The following is a 15313-nucleotide window of genomic DNA, read 5'->3' as shown; positions in this document are numbered from 1 at the left end:
GAGAAAGGTTAACAATTTCCAGCACAGTCGGCCCAAGAATGGGCCAAAGATCCTTAAACAATTTTGTTGGTATAGGATCAAATAAACAAGTTGTGCTTTTAGTAGCCATCACGAGTTTCATCAGCACACCTAGTGAGATACTATTAAATTCCATGAATCTAGGTAGCACCTCAGTGGTAGTCCCCAGCTCAGTAGCTGGATACAATGACTGGACCAAAGTATGCTGATATAACCTAATATCTTCTATTTTCTTTTTGAAATAGTCCAGAAAGTCCTGTGCTGAAAAAGGAGAACAACCAACAGGTGGCTTTCCACAAATAAGAAATGCCACCATATCAAACAAAAACTTTGAGTTATGCTTGTTTTTGTTGATCAATTCAGAGTAATATGTCTGCTTCGTAGCCAATAAAGCATGCTTGTAATCTAAAATAGCTTCACGCCACGCGTGAAGCTATTTTAGATTACAATATCAGATATATGTTTTAGTTTTAAAGTAATGCAGTAATTTTGAAGGTTTTAGTGTGGACATGCTGTGCCCAGGTGCATTATGGGTACCTCAGTACATTCACGACAGAAGAAATGCATTTGAGATGCTCTGATCAGGCTCCACACAGACAGCAGCATTAAACTCTTTTGTGCCTAAAACTCTAGTGAATATGTTCTCTGGGTTTATAGACGTTATTGTGTTTGTTTTATGTAAAAATGCCAGAAGAAGCTCAGGTTGCTCCTCCATTATTTTCAGTTGGAATCATTGCAATCGATTCCTGTTTGCTATTAGAGTCCTGCTTATGTCAAACACTGTCTGTCGTCTTTGTTCCAGAGTAATATATATAAGATGTCTGAAATTCAGTTTGCGTTTATTAAATTCCACGCATCTTAAACGTAGCAGACACGGATTATCTGGAATTTTGTTTTGGCAAGTTTTCACGGTCTCTACTGCCATCTACTGGCCAGCAGTGTTCATGGCAGTATTCGCCCTAGTACTGAGCATCCAGTAGTTGGCAGTGTTCTATTTATTTTGACACTGGTTATATCAGACGGTTATCTAATTACAACTTGCCTTTTTTTTTTTTACAAATTAAAAAATGGCATATTTTACAAAAGCACATTTATCTGTAAACGCCAACACACGAAACACCTCACATTAACATGTTGGTTTACATAGAATGAATGAGTCAACCCATCAGTGTTAGTGGAGGAACATTTTACCCATTATCCTTTGCCATCTGTCTGTTTGTTACAAAACTTCAGAATTAGTGCATTATTCAACATTAAAAGATATATGTTATATTTTAACTTTGTAAGCAGAGAAAAAAACAAGCATTCACAGGGACCAGGAGTGGAGGTGCATGGCTCAAAAACTAAGTCAATATAAAAATATAGCCAGCAACACTCAAGTGTCCTTCTTAATAAAAGTTTTAATGACTCATGGCAAGACGACAGGATCAGGAGCACAGATGCGTTTCGACTAGGTCCACACTGATGAAGACCTAGTGGAGTGGAGGGAGGGAGGACTCTAACTGTTGTTTGTGTGTATGCACCAAATAGCAGTTCAGAGTATTTGGCCTTCTTGGAGACCCTGAATGGAGTCCTGTATGGGGCTCCAGTCAAGAACTCCATTGTTCTGCTGGGGAACTTCAATGGAGATGTGGGCATTGACAGAGACACCTGAAGAGGCATGATTGGGAGGAACAGCCTCCCTGATCTAAACCCAAGTGGTCATTTGTTGCTGGACTTCTGTGGTAGTCATGGACTGTCCATAACGAACACCGTGTTCGAACATAAAGATGCTCATAACTGTACATGGTACCAGAGCACCCCAGGCCAAAGGTCAGTGATCGATTTTGTGAACGCATTGTTATTTCTACCTGGTTCTTTTATGTAAAATTCTGCCCCTTACCAAAAACCAAACCATTGTATTCCTCATTTTGAGTTTATTAAACGTCACATTAGAAACCAGGCCTGGGACCCTCACAGACAGTGTCCATCTTGTGAAAGGCCCCTAAAATGAGTCATACAACACTTTTTATACCTTGTGGGTGTTAACATGGAGGTGGTTTAGTCTCACATTTCTAATGTTAGACTCTCACCAACAGGGGGAGCTCTCCCTGTGTGTGGAACTTAGATGCGATAGAGTAAAACTTAACATATTTCTCAGAACTTCCAAACAAATAACACAAATATTTAATAGCTAACATAAAACAAAGAATTAGCACAGATATTATCTAACATCATCATCTGATCTGAGGCTGTATCTTCTGGACACTCGGGTGAAGAGAGGGGCAGAGCTGATCACCATCTGGTGGTGAGCTGGATCAGAGGGTGGGGAAGGATTGTCTTGGATAGGACATCTTTTCAACATTGTGTTGAGGTCTGGGACAGTGCCTAAGGAGTGGCAAACCAGGGTGGTGGTCCCCATATTTTAAAAGGGGGGGACCAGAGAGTGTGTGGCAATTACAGGAGCATCACACAACTTAGCCTCCCTGGTAAAATCAACTCCAGGGTGCTGGAAAGGAGGATTCGTCCGATAGTCAAACCTCTGATTGAAGAGGAACATTGCGGGTTCTGGTGTCGCCGACCGAACGGTTGGTCCTAAAAATCGGTCTGCCCTGCCTTCACTGCGCACTGATTATCACCTCATTTCTGCTTAAAACTGCACTCCAGTCATCATCTATCTATCTCAGCGACATTTATCTGAAGCTTTTGTACAACAATCATTTCCACATAAATTCAGCATTATTTCATCATAAATGATGGGGGAGCGATCAGAGCACGTCTGAGTCTGATGTGCTGCTGTGGCGCCTATGTAATTTTAGAGTGTCAGTAGCAACTCACCGATTATCAACTCATTTCTGCTTAAAACTGACTTTAGAATGATTTAAGAGGTTTTAATTTGTCTTCTGATGTTAATAATCACATTATTCCCTTTGATCGCTTTGGGGGTAGAGAGTCAGTCTCAGATGCATGGGCAGTGAAGGCAGGATGGACCAGTTTTTAGAGGGGGCCGTTTGGTCGGCGACACCGGGAGAATTGGTGCAGCAGAGACAGTGTTGCATTTGCTGCACCATACTGTTGTGAAAAAAGGGTGTCTCTCTTAGAGATAGGGTGAGAAGCTCGGACATTTGTGAGGAACTCGGAGTAGAGCCGCTGCTCCTTGGCGTTGAGAGAAGCCAGCTGAGGTGGTTCAGGCATCTGGTAAGGATGCCCCCTGGGCGCGTCCCTATGGAGGTGTTCCAGGCACATCTAGATGAAGACTCTGGGGAAGACCCAGGACTAGGTGGAGAGAATGTATCTCCATACTGGCCTGGGAACGCCTCGGTATCTCCCTGTCAGAAGCGGTCAGTGTGGCCCGGTAAAGGGAAGTTTGGGGTCCCCTGCTGGAGCTGTTGCCCCTGCAACCGATTCTGGATATAAGCGGTTGAAGATGTGTGAGTGAGTAACTGTAGACAATGATGATGATCATAATTATTTATTATTATTATTATTATTATTATTATTGTTCATTCCAGAGGATGATTCACTTTGGGGTGATTTGATTAAGTTGTGGTTTGCAGGATTCCAGGTTTGATTCCCGGTCTAGTTGAACTTTTTGCCTGCCATCTACTTTTTGTCAGGTAGACTGTTGCTATTAAATTAAGGCTGGGGGTTAAAAGTGTTTCAAAATACTTGCTGTACCATGGTCACATCTGTTGTACAACATCTATCCCAAAATAAATTCCTGCAAGGCTATCAAAAATATGAGACTATATTTGCTGCAGAAATATCAGATAAATCTCCATTTTTGCTTCCCTCGGATTTATTTTTAAAAAGAAAAAAATTAAATTTACACAAATTTGATGTCTAATATCTTGCTTCATGGTTTTGTCAGGGTTCTTTGGTCACCACTATGAGAGAGGTACGTCCCACAGCGTTCATGGGCGTGCCACGCGTCTGGGAGAAGATGCAAGAAAAAATGAAGTCTGTTGGAGCGAAATCTTCCACTGTACGCAGGAAAGTGGCAGCCTGGGCCAAAGACGTCGGTCTGCAGACCAACCTTGCCAAAATGAATCAGTATGGACAAATTGAATTTCTAATTAGCATAATTCATGTCATATTGAGGGTGTTATCAGTCATTTTACACATTAATATAGCAGCAAACAGCTATTTTCTACATAATTTAGTGGTTAATGGTGTCCTGTGTGTTGTGGATTTTCTGTGATGTCAGCATAAAATGAGACAGGTGACAAAGGAGCATCCACGAGTCAGACATATCGATACACAGAGATATATTTTTGGTTGAAGCAGAAAACAGTTGCACCTGGAGAATTTCAAAAGGTACCGCATGCAATGTACCCACCGAGCCTTCTCCATCTCCTTTGTCACCTCTCATTTTAAACCGAACATCATCACAGAGATTCCACAACAGATTGGCATCACGAACAGGGTTTCAACATAATAACTCTGGTAAGTGCAAACTCTTATTCTACCTTGCCAAGACTTGTTTGAAGAAATCCAAAAGAACTTATAATGTGGGTTAATGTTGAAATGGAATCAAATCATCACAGAAATTACACAACACTGTGCAGAAAATGAATCAACACTCCCTCTGTGCTCTGGGTTTTTCCACCTTTTGCTTACATTTGCAGTCTGACTGGCACAGGGGCACATTTAGTGCTTGTGAGTAATGCCCTCTGAAACTGCTGCCCCTCCCTTTGTTTATAAAGAGACAACATTGCTTACTGCGTAGATGTTGAATTTTTTTTTTTCAAGCTGGCAGATACTTTCCAGAAATATTTCCAAAAATCACACTAAAAGGTTAAAAATTACTCTGCCCAAGAACATGGTCAGACCAGAATCCAAATGCTTGTCCCTACAGAAAACTGTTAGACCTGTTAAATGTCTGTAACTGCCGCTTGTTGTGCTCAGTACAGAGGAGGGAGGGACTGAGGAGGAGTGGCCGAGGAGGGAAGCTTTGTTTACAACTTGAATTGATATGCAAGTGTGACAGCTAGTGGCAAAAAACTAATTTATAGTACTTTTAAGTCTCAAGTGAGCCCCAGGAAAGATGCAGGAGGATATCGTCTCGTTGCACTTACACTTGTTCTCATTTTCATCACCAGAAACGGAGCAGCTGGTCGCACACCGTTAAGTTATCAAGTAGCTAAGAGGCTTGTATTCAAAAAGGTTCGCAAGGCCTTGGGTCTGGACCGCTGCAACAAATGTTACACAGGTGCCGCTCCCATCACCAAGGATACCCTGGAATTTTTCCTTAGCTTGGACATCCCCGTGTACGAGCTGTATGGGATGAGTGAAAGCACTGGACCTCACACCATCTCCATTCCTGATGCCTTCGTGCTCACCAGGTTCCTGCTCCCTTTTGTAGCAGTGTTACTTTTTGAGTTGAGTCCCCCTCTCCCCTGGGGTTCTAATATGTAATCTGTTTGCAGTTGTGGTAAGGAGATGCTGGGGTGCAAGACAAAGCTGCACAACCCGGACAAGGAGGGAAATGGAGAGATTTGTTTCTGGGGTCGTCACGTTTTCATGGGTTACCTCAACATGCCAGACAAGACGGAGGAAGCTCTAGACACGGAGGGATGGCTACATTCCGGTGACCTTGGCAAACACGACAAGAACGGATTCCTCTTCATAACTGGCAGAATTAAAGGTGAGGAGATAAGCCGGTCCCACCTTCATTAAATTTAGAATACCCTCCGCGATCTGACCATGATCAATCAAACCTGCTCTGACTGCAGAGCTGATCATCACAGCAGGAGGCGAGAACATCCCTCCTGTCCCCATTGAAGATGCCGTGAAGGAGGCTGTGCCGCTCATTAGCAATGCCATGCTGATTGGAGACAAGAAGAAGTTTCTGTCCATGCTACTCACCATCAAGGTACATCTGATGTCAGCTCCACAGTGCAGGTTTATCTCTGATGCTGCTCTGACACTGAGAACATGACGGGGTGCTAACGTGGATCATCTGATGAGAGTTACAGGGACTGATGCCACAGGACATTTATGGCCCCATCGGCTTTGTGTTGTACAAGCTCAGCTTTACTCCTTTTTATGTCATAGAAGAGAACTAATGTATCTCATGACAGATTTTCATAAACAAAAACAAAACTAGGGCTATCAGCTTTTTTTTTTTTTAAATGTCAAACACTGCCATCTGGTGGTGCATTAAGAAAACTGCTAAATGGTGCACAGCTTTTATACTTTGAAAGTAAATTATGGTTAAATCTGGTAAAATGATGAAATAATGTGCAATTTTCCATCCATCCATCCATTTTCTTCCGCTTTATCCGGAGTCGGGTCGCAGGGGCAGCAGCTCAAGCAAAGCCGCCCAGACATCCCGATCCACACACACCTCCTCCAGCTCCTCCGGGGGAACCCCAAGGCATTCCCAAGCCAGCCGAGAGATGTAGTCCCTCCAGCGTGTCCTGGGTCTTCCCCAGGGCCTCCTCCCAGTGGGACGTGCCCGGAACACCTCTCCAGCGAGGCGTCCAGGGGGCATCCGGAAAAGATGCCCGAGCCACCTCAACTGACTCCTTTCGACGTGGAGGAGCAGCGGCTCGACTCCGAGCTCCTCCCGAGTGACCAAGCTCCTCACCCTATCTCTAAGCGAGCGCCCAGCCACCCTGCAGAGGAAACTCATCTCGGCCGCTTGTACTCTCGATCTCGTTCTTTCGGTCATGAGCCAAATCTCATGACCATAGGTGAGGATCGGAACGTAGATCGATCGGTAAATCGAGAGCTTTGCCCCCCTACTCAACTCTCTTCACCACGATGGTCCGATACAGCGACCGCATCACTGCAGATGCTGCACCGATCCGTCTATCGATCTCACGCTCCATCCGTCCCTCACTCGTGAACAAGACCCCGAGATACTTAAACTCCTCCACTTGAGGCAAGGACACTCCACCGACCTGAAGAGGGCAAAGCACCTTTTTCCGGTCGAGAACCATGGCCTCGGATTTGGAGGTGCTGATCTTCATCCCGGACGCTTCACACTTGGCTGCAAACCGCCCCAGTGCACGCTGAAGGTCCTGATTTGACCCCCCCTCTCTTTGACCCCCTCTACACCCCGGCTGCGCCTAGATATTCTGTCCATAAAAATAATGAACAGAACCGGTGACAAAGGGCAGCCCTGGCGGAGGCCAACGTGCACTGGAAACAGGTTTGACTTACTATCGGCAATGCGAACCAAGCTCCTGCTGCGGTTGTACATGGACCGGATAGCCCTTAGCAAAGGACCCCGGACCCCGTACTCCCGGAGCACTCCCCACAGGGTGCGCCGAGGGACACGGTCGAATGCCTTCTCCAGATCCACAAAACACATGTGGACTGGTTGGGCAAACTCCCATGAACCCTCGAGCACCCGATGGAGCGTGTAGAGCTGGTCCAGTGTGCCGCGACCAGGACAAAAAGCACACTGCTCCTCCTGAATCCGAGGTTCGACCATCGGTCGAAGTCTCCTCTCCAGTACTCTGGAATAGACCTTACCGGGGAGGCTGAGGAGTGTGATCCCCCTATAGTTGGAACACACCCTCCGGTCCCCCTTCTTAAACAGAGGGACCACCACCCCGGTCTGCCAATCCAGAGGCACTGTCCCCGATCACGACGCAATGTTGTAGAGGCATGTCAGCCAAGACAGCCCCACAACATCCAGAGATTTAAGGTACTCAGGACGGATTTCATCCATCCCAGGAGCCTTGCCACCGAGGAGCTTTCTAACCACCTCGGTGACTTTGGCCTGGGTAATGGATGAGTCCGCCTCCGAGTCCCCAGTCTCTGCTTCCTCTTCGGAAGATGTGACGATGGGATTGAGGAGATCCTCGAAGTACTCCTTCTACCGCCCGACAACATCCCCAGTCAGGGTCACCAGCTCCCCACCCGCACCGTAAACAGTGCTAGTGGAGAGCTGCTTCCGCCTCCTGAGGCGTCGGACGGTTTGCCAGAATCTCTTCGAGGTCGACCGATAGTCCTCCTCCATAGCCTCACGGAACTCCTCCCAGACCCGAGTTTTTGCCTCTGCGACCGCACGGGCTGCGGCACGCTTGGCCTGCCGGTACCTGTTAGCTGCCTCTGGGGTCCCACCTACCAACAAAGATAAGTAGGACTCCTTCTTCAGCTTGATGGCATCCCTTACTTCCGGTGTCCACCACCGGGTTCGGGGATTGCTGCCGCGACAGGCACCAGAGACCTTGCGACCACAGCTACGAGCAGCTGCATCGACAATGGAGGTGGAGAACATGGTCCACTCGGACTCCATGTCTCCAACCTCCCCCGGGATCTGGAAGCTCTCCCGGAGGTGGGAGTTGAAGACCTCGCTGACAGAGGGTTCTGCCAGTCGTTCACAGCAGACCCTCACGATACGTTTGGGCCTGCCAGGTCTTACCGGCTTCCTACCCTCCCAGCGGATCCAACTCGCCACCAGGTGGTGATCAGTCAACAGCTCTGCCCCTCTCTTCACTTGAGTGTCCGAGACACGTGGCCGAAGGTCAGATGATACGACTACAAAGTCGATCATCGACCTCCGGCTCAGGGTGTCCTGGTGCCACATGCACTTATGGACACCCTTGTGCTCGAACATGGTGTTCGTGATGGACAAACTGTGACTAGCACAGAAGTCCAACAACTGAACACCACTCGGGTTCAGATCGGGGAGGCCATGCTTCCCGATCAACCCCCTACAGGTCTCACTGTCGCTGCCCACGTGGGCGTTGAAATCCCCCAGGAGAACAATGGAGTCCCCAGTCGGAGCGCTATCTAGTACCCCTCCCAGGGACTCCAGGAAGGTCGGGTACTCTGCACTGCTGCTCGCCTGTAGGCCGAGACAACGGTGAGAGACCTGTCCCCGACCCGAAGGCGTAGGGACGCGACCCTCTCGTTCACCGGAGTGAACTCCAACACTTGGCGACTGAGCTGGGGAGCAATAAGCAATGCGACCCCAGCTCTCCGCCTCTCCCCGTGGGCGACGCCAGAAAAATGAAGCGTTCAGCCCCTCTCCAGGAGTTGGGTACCAGAGCCCAAGCTGTGCATGGAGGTGAGCCCGACTATCTCTAGTCGGTATCTCTCAACCTCCCGCACAAGCTCAGGCTCCTTCCCCCCTAGCGAGGTGACATTACACGTCCCAACAGCCAGGGGCTGTGAGCATGGACCAGGCTGCCGGGCCACCCGCCCTCGACCGCCAGCCAATCCTCTCTGCACCCGACCCCCATGGCCCCCTCTGCAGGTGGTGAACCCACAGGAGGGCGGGCCCACGTCACTCTTTCGGGCTGAGCCCGGCCGGGCCCCATGGGCTAAGGCCCAACCACCAGGCGCTCGAGCCCCAACCCCAGGCCTCGCTCCAGGGTGGGACCCCGGCTCTGCCATACCGGGCGACGTCACAGTCCTTGATCTTTTACTGGTCATGGAGGTTCTGAACTGCCCTTAGTCTGACCCGTCACCTAGGACCTGTTTGCCTTGGGAGACCCTACAGGGAGCACAAAGCCCCCGACAACATAGCTCCTAGGATCATCCGGGTACGCAAACTCCCCACCACGATAAGGTGGCAGCTAGAGGGGGAGTGTTGTGCAATTTTGGCAAAGCAAATTTTATTTTATGTATTTTTTAAAGTCAAGGCATGTACCCTGTAAAATATGGTGTTAACAGATAAATAAAATCTGTCTCCTCCAGTTTAACAAAAACATTTAATGAGGACAAATGGATTAGTCTCATGAACTTTGACGCATCAGATGAATAAAAAGGTTCAGTTTGCAGTAAAAAAAAAAAAAAAAACAAAAACCAAAAATCTGTACTTGTAGAGGGTTTGCTCCATTTGTTTTACAGACTTTCCCTGTTTTTAATGCATAAATATCAATGACATTACAAAAATAAACTGTAAATTTGCATCTCTAAAGTAAAATGGTTTCTATTTTTATGGCACCCACTTCTAAACCTGAGAATGTTTCTTTCCTTTCTGCAGTGCCAGGTTAATGAGGAAACAGGTGTCCCAGAGGACGAGCTGACACCAGAGGCTGTGGAACTCTGCAAGAAGCTGGGCAGCAACGCCACTCGTGTCTCTGAAATGGCAGGTGGTCGAGACCGCGTGATCCATGATGCTATCCAGGAGGGGATCAACCGAGTCAACGAAAAGGCCATCTCCAATGCTCAGCGCATCCAAAAGTGGATTGTTTTAGATCAGGACTTCTCTGTTGTTGGAGGACAGTTGGGTGAGTGGACATTTTTTTAAATTTATTTTTAAACAAACATTTCATGGACGCCTTTGTGTCCCTCAGTGTACTGCTACATAGGGCTGCATAAATTTGGCATAGGGCTGCATAAACTCAGTGTAGTCGGTATGCCGCATTACGCAACTCTACATTGAAAGGGGCTTAAGGCGCATTTGGTGTTCAATGCCTTGGCCTTGGAGGCCTTAGCTTTTGTGTTGGATTGTTTGGCTTTAAAGGTCCGGTTTATTCCCGGCCTTGGTCTTGGATACCTCGGCCTTGGTATTGGATGCCTTGGCCTTAAAGGCCCATCGTGTTCCAGGCCTTGGCCTTGGTGGTGGATGCCTTGACCTTGAGGGTTCAAAGCCTTGGTCATCTCAAGAAAATTCAAGGTATTTTCAAGGCGTATGGAATTTTGCTAGTTTGGGTACCTAAACTGTCTGTGCAATACAAAATGGTACTTTTACCAGAAACAACTGCTCTTCTTAAAGTTATGTTTCAGATTTTTAAAAAAGTCAATGTCCTATGCCCTTTTGTGTGAACCTCAACGTTTGTGGGAACTAGTTTATTTATTTATGCTTTGGCTTGAGCCTTGACTACAACACTGGTAGACTAGAGTACTGCGCTCATACAGCACAAACCAATACTGGTTTCCAATTCCACAAATTTTTACCTTGGAAAAAAATTTTAAGGTCAAAGTCCTATTAGAAGTGGCTTTTCATAAGTTAAAATATAATACAAAATATAGAACAAAAGGGTTTTTCAATGTTAAAATCAGCGACCCTTAATTGGCATAAGCGGTTGAAGATGTTAAAAATCAAATATCTGCTAAATCTGGTATACGGATCAGATGTGGATTAAACTTAGTCTATTCATTAAGTGTGCCATTTTGTAATGACAGTGATTGAGGCACTTTGAGATATAATGCAAAATGTACACCAAATGGGCTTTTCAATATTAAATTCAAATGTCCACAAAATCCACAGTCCAGATCAGATCTAGATCAAACTTCATCAGGCCATGCCGAGTGCCAGTCTGCACTTCACTTTCAAATACGAGTGTGATTGGGGTACGTTTTATTAAGATATAATGTAAAATATACATTAAATGGGGTTTTCAATGTTAAAATTAAATTGCCACAAAACCAGTAATCTGGATCAGATCGATAAAGGACACCGTCCTACATAACGCTCTCAAATATGAAAGAAATTTCATCTTTTTTGACAAATGGGGGCAAAAACATGTTGGAGGAGGTAAAAATATAGGCAGCAAGATGTGTTTAAGAGTACGAACTGCTCTTTTCCAGGTCCGACCATGAAACTGAAGCGGCCTGTTGTTGGGAAGATGTACAAGGAACAGATTGACAACTTTTATAAAGAGGTGGTAACGCCGACAACTCCAGACAACCCTGTGCCTCCCAAATAGAGTTGCTCAGGACCTCCGGGAGGATCCAGGCCATCCTTAAAATCTTTGCCCTGTTAATCCATGTTGGCATTTTTTGTTTTTTCCTCCTGTACATATGTTTGTTTGCCTTAACGTGATGATTGTGTAGTCGTGTTTACATTTGTGTGCACTGTAGAAAAGAAGATCCATAAGAAGCCATTCTACAAAGGTTGATGTGTGACTCTGCTATCATTAAGGTGATTACTACCATTTATGTGTTTTTGATATCCGGCAAATGTAGACGTAACGGCCATTCGTGAGATGTGCTGTTGTTTGGTGTACTGTAATACTTGAGACAAAAAGGCAGAGCATCCAAAGCTATAAGACCATGATGCTTTCTGCTGGCATTCCTCTTTGGAAAATGTTTTATTTATGTTCCATTTACCAAAGTCGCTGTTTGACGTCATCCAAATGAAAACCATTTGACGTTCAGCAGTTGTTAATCACTGGCATATTTATTTCTTGTTTTTTTCTCTCTCTCTCTGCAAACCAGGTTTTAGAGTTTAAAGTTGTAAAGCTCAATGTGAAACTCACTGTCTCACATTTTATTCTGTAAGTTGTATGAATGCATTGTTTAAGCCATAACATCCATGCATTTCTTTTTCTAAATGAAAACTGTGTTCTTATATTCTGTGTGCTAACTACTCTACAGGGGCGTAGCCAGAAACTCTTTTTCTGGGAGCAGATCCAGTGTCTACTATATGTGGCTGTCATTGCAATTGAAGCATTTTGAAAAATATTTCATGAAACAATTTTTATATACACTTTGAAGCAGTACAGTGATTTTTGAAGCAATTGTCATTTAATGTTTCATGGATTTTAAAACCATGAAATTTTTTAAAAGTTTGGTTTAAGCATGTTAAAACACTATTTTCAGAAATGAAACAGAGAAACATTTATCAATTGTTTCATTTAATACTTCACAGCTTTTGCACCACTGAATATTTTATGAAGCAGTTTTTTCCCCCCACACTTTTGTACAGTCTGAAATCATTTTATGAATTGCTACATTTAAGGTTTCAGATTATTTGAAACAACTTAATCATTTGTTTCAAGCATTTTGAAACAGGAAAGTCTGCAAAGCCATTGTTTCATTTAATGTTTTAAGCATTTTCAAACTGAATTTTTTTTTTTTTTTTTTAAAGTCTTGAACATATTGAAATAGTAAACCATTTTCTAAAGTAGTTGCTACATTTATTGTTTTGGACATTTCAAAATGAGTAATTCTGAAGCTAGTGTTATTCTGTGTTTATAGTATTTCAGAACCGCGGATTGTTTTCTCTTGCAGTTGATTCATTCAGTGTTTCAAACACTCTGAAATGATGAATATTTTCTCACGTGTTCTGGGCATGCCATTTCGAAACATTTTTAAGAAGCAAGTGCATCATTTAGTGTATAATGTTACAAAATGGATGGCTAATTTATTCTGCTCATCTTGCAAATGTAGATTAGCTTACAAGTTGGAGTCCCATAATTGATCAGCATGTCCTGAAGGGTGTGATTATGGATTTGAAGTTAGACTCTGTCCTATTGTCACAGCTGATTTTGAAGGGTTTGGGTTTAATTTAATTTAAATGCGTCAAATCTGTAAATTCCAAACAGAGCTGCTTGACCTCTGCAGCTGATAGACAATAAGGGTTGTTCAGTCACAGAATTCTGATGTGGTCAGTGTCCAGTTCTGGAAATTTCCACATACAAACAGCATAGAACAAATTCACTGATTTCAGCATGTTGTCACGATGATTCCTTTTCTGAAGAGGATGTCTCATTTGCTACACTGAGCTGAGCATTACAAACACAGAATCTTTTATTATTAAAGAATTGTTTCATTCTATGTTTCAAATGTTTTGTAACAAAGGCTCATTTGTTGTTGTGACCATTCCAAAACAACCAATCCTTATGAAGAAAAGTGATTCATTTGCTACTTTGACCATTTAGAAACACTCAACTGTTTGAAGTCATTTCATTTAAGTGTTTTGACACAGTTGTACTAAAACATTGTTTCATCTGCTGTTTTAAGCATTCTGAAACAATGCAACCTTGTCTGAAGATATTGTTTCATTTGCTACTTTGAGCATTTGGAAACACCAAATTACTCTGAAAGCTTTGCTTCACTCCTTTTGAAATAGTTAATCATTATCTTTTGAAATTTACTCTAAAATGCTTTAAAAAAAATTGCGAAGCAGGGTATGAGTCTGGTTTCACGTGATATTTCTGGTGCTTGTGCGTGTGGCGAGTCATGAAGCACGCCCCTTAGCTACGCCTATGCTGCTGTTAATCTAACCTTCCTTTTACGTGAAACCTTATATTTTATGTTTTGCATCATCTCTATTTTAATGATTTTTACAGAGTAACCAGTGCAGCGTCATTGTCGTGACTCATATTTGCCTGTTAAATAAAGTAGGGAATGTACATGTGTAAACAATGTTAAAACTGTCCTCACTGGTTTGGTGTAGGCCTCACACACAAATAATCAAAATGCTGACTAAAGACATTGCAAAAAGGAAAACAAAGTGAAAGGCCAAAAAAAAAAGGGGGGAGATTAAAATTTCTGCTTATAAACTCTAATATGTCTGTTAAGGCTCACTCAGACTACCTACAGGGAACTAAAGATGACCTTTAGATTTCTCCGCAGTAGGAAAAAGGATATGAAGGTTAACCAATCACTAGTTGAAGACTTTTACCAATATAAAGGTGGAGCAGCTGAACCGCCTGCAGCATGTTATTTTTTTTTTTTTTATTTAAAGTCTGGATGTCAACAAAAGCACAAACTGGTTCAACCGGAACCTGCTGCTGAATGAGCTGTTAACATGCTGAGGGGGAGGACATGTACTTCTGGAGATAAGTGAACCTTTTTTCATGTAATATATGAACATTGTGTGTTTTGACTCGTAAATTAACCGTCTGAGATGTACATGGAGTTCACTCGACCCTCTCAAATCTGTGTAATGTGTTTAACATTGAAAGTTTAACATTGAAAACCTGCATGCTGCATGGAATCGCAGCATGCAGATGTTGATTATTATTATTTTTTTTTTTACATATAAACTTGAATGCAATGTAATGTAAATTACCAGGTCTTCAAATGCATGTGCATCACTTACAGCACATGCACTTTAGAGAAAAGCAGTTTTATTCTGCTATGCACTCTTTGTTGTAAAGCCTGAATGATAATAAATATTGCTTTGACTTTGAGTAATTTGATCTCCATTGTTTGACAAACATTACTCAGTGAAGTTTGCTACATCACATCAACCCATAAAGCAACTTTGCTTTTCTTGTGCAACATCCCATAGCCATGCCTGCCACCTGCTGGATGGTTGGTACATACTGGACTGATGCTGGATTAGGAGCAGGTGTGGTTGTCAGTTAATTTCTGCACAAGAAAATTACTAAATCTGAGAATTAAACCAATGCTGTGCTGATTGTTTAACAGCAGTTAATGTCTACAACTCATAAGTTTATTTCTCCACACAAGTGCGCAGAAAGGAAATGAGGGAGAAAGTCAAGCGAGGTACGCACCAAATGAGGTTTGTCAGGGAAAGAATTTTTAAAACACACACAAATGTACTAAATTAGACAAAACAACGGTTACATTCTAAAACACAAGTCCCAAATCCACACAACTCTGCAGAAAAGATGAAAGTAGCCAAAGCAGGTGCTTCTTTAACATATTGAAG

General features: G+C 43.9%; 1 protein-coding gene across 2 annotated transcripts in view; it reads left to right on the top strand.

The window, feature by feature from the left end:
- Window positions 1-14137, top strand: part of acsbg2 (acyl-CoA synthetase bubblegum family member 2) — a 54545-nt gene extending 40408 nt beyond the window's left edge. For both annotated transcript variants that reach the window (XM_034180159.1, XM_034180160.1), the window contains exons 10-15: window positions 3869-4050; window positions 5100-5342; window positions 5427-5644; window positions 5733-5872; window positions 9947-10193; window positions 11497-14137. In XM_034180159.1, coding sequence (XP_034036050.1) covers window positions 3869-4050; window positions 5100-5342; window positions 5427-5644; window positions 5733-5872; window positions 9947-10193; window positions 11497-11615 — 1149 coding nt within the window. In that variant the 3' untranslated portion in view covers window positions 11616-14137. The remainder of the gene's footprint in view (window positions 1-3868; window positions 4051-5099; window positions 5343-5426; window positions 5645-5732; window positions 5873-9946; window positions 10194-11496) is intronic.
- Window positions 14138-15313: the final 1176 nt, after the last annotated feature.

Source organism: Thalassophryne amazonica, chromosome 10 (assembly GCF_902500255.1).
Source record: "Thalassophryne amazonica chromosome 10, fThaAma1.1, whole genome shotgun sequence".
Taxonomy (NCBI): domain Eukaryota; kingdom Metazoa; phylum Chordata; class Actinopteri; order Batrachoidiformes; family Batrachoididae; genus Thalassophryne; species Thalassophryne amazonica.
The sequence above is the reverse complement of the archived record's forward strand: the minus strand, read 5'-3'. Positions and strand labels throughout refer to the sequence as shown.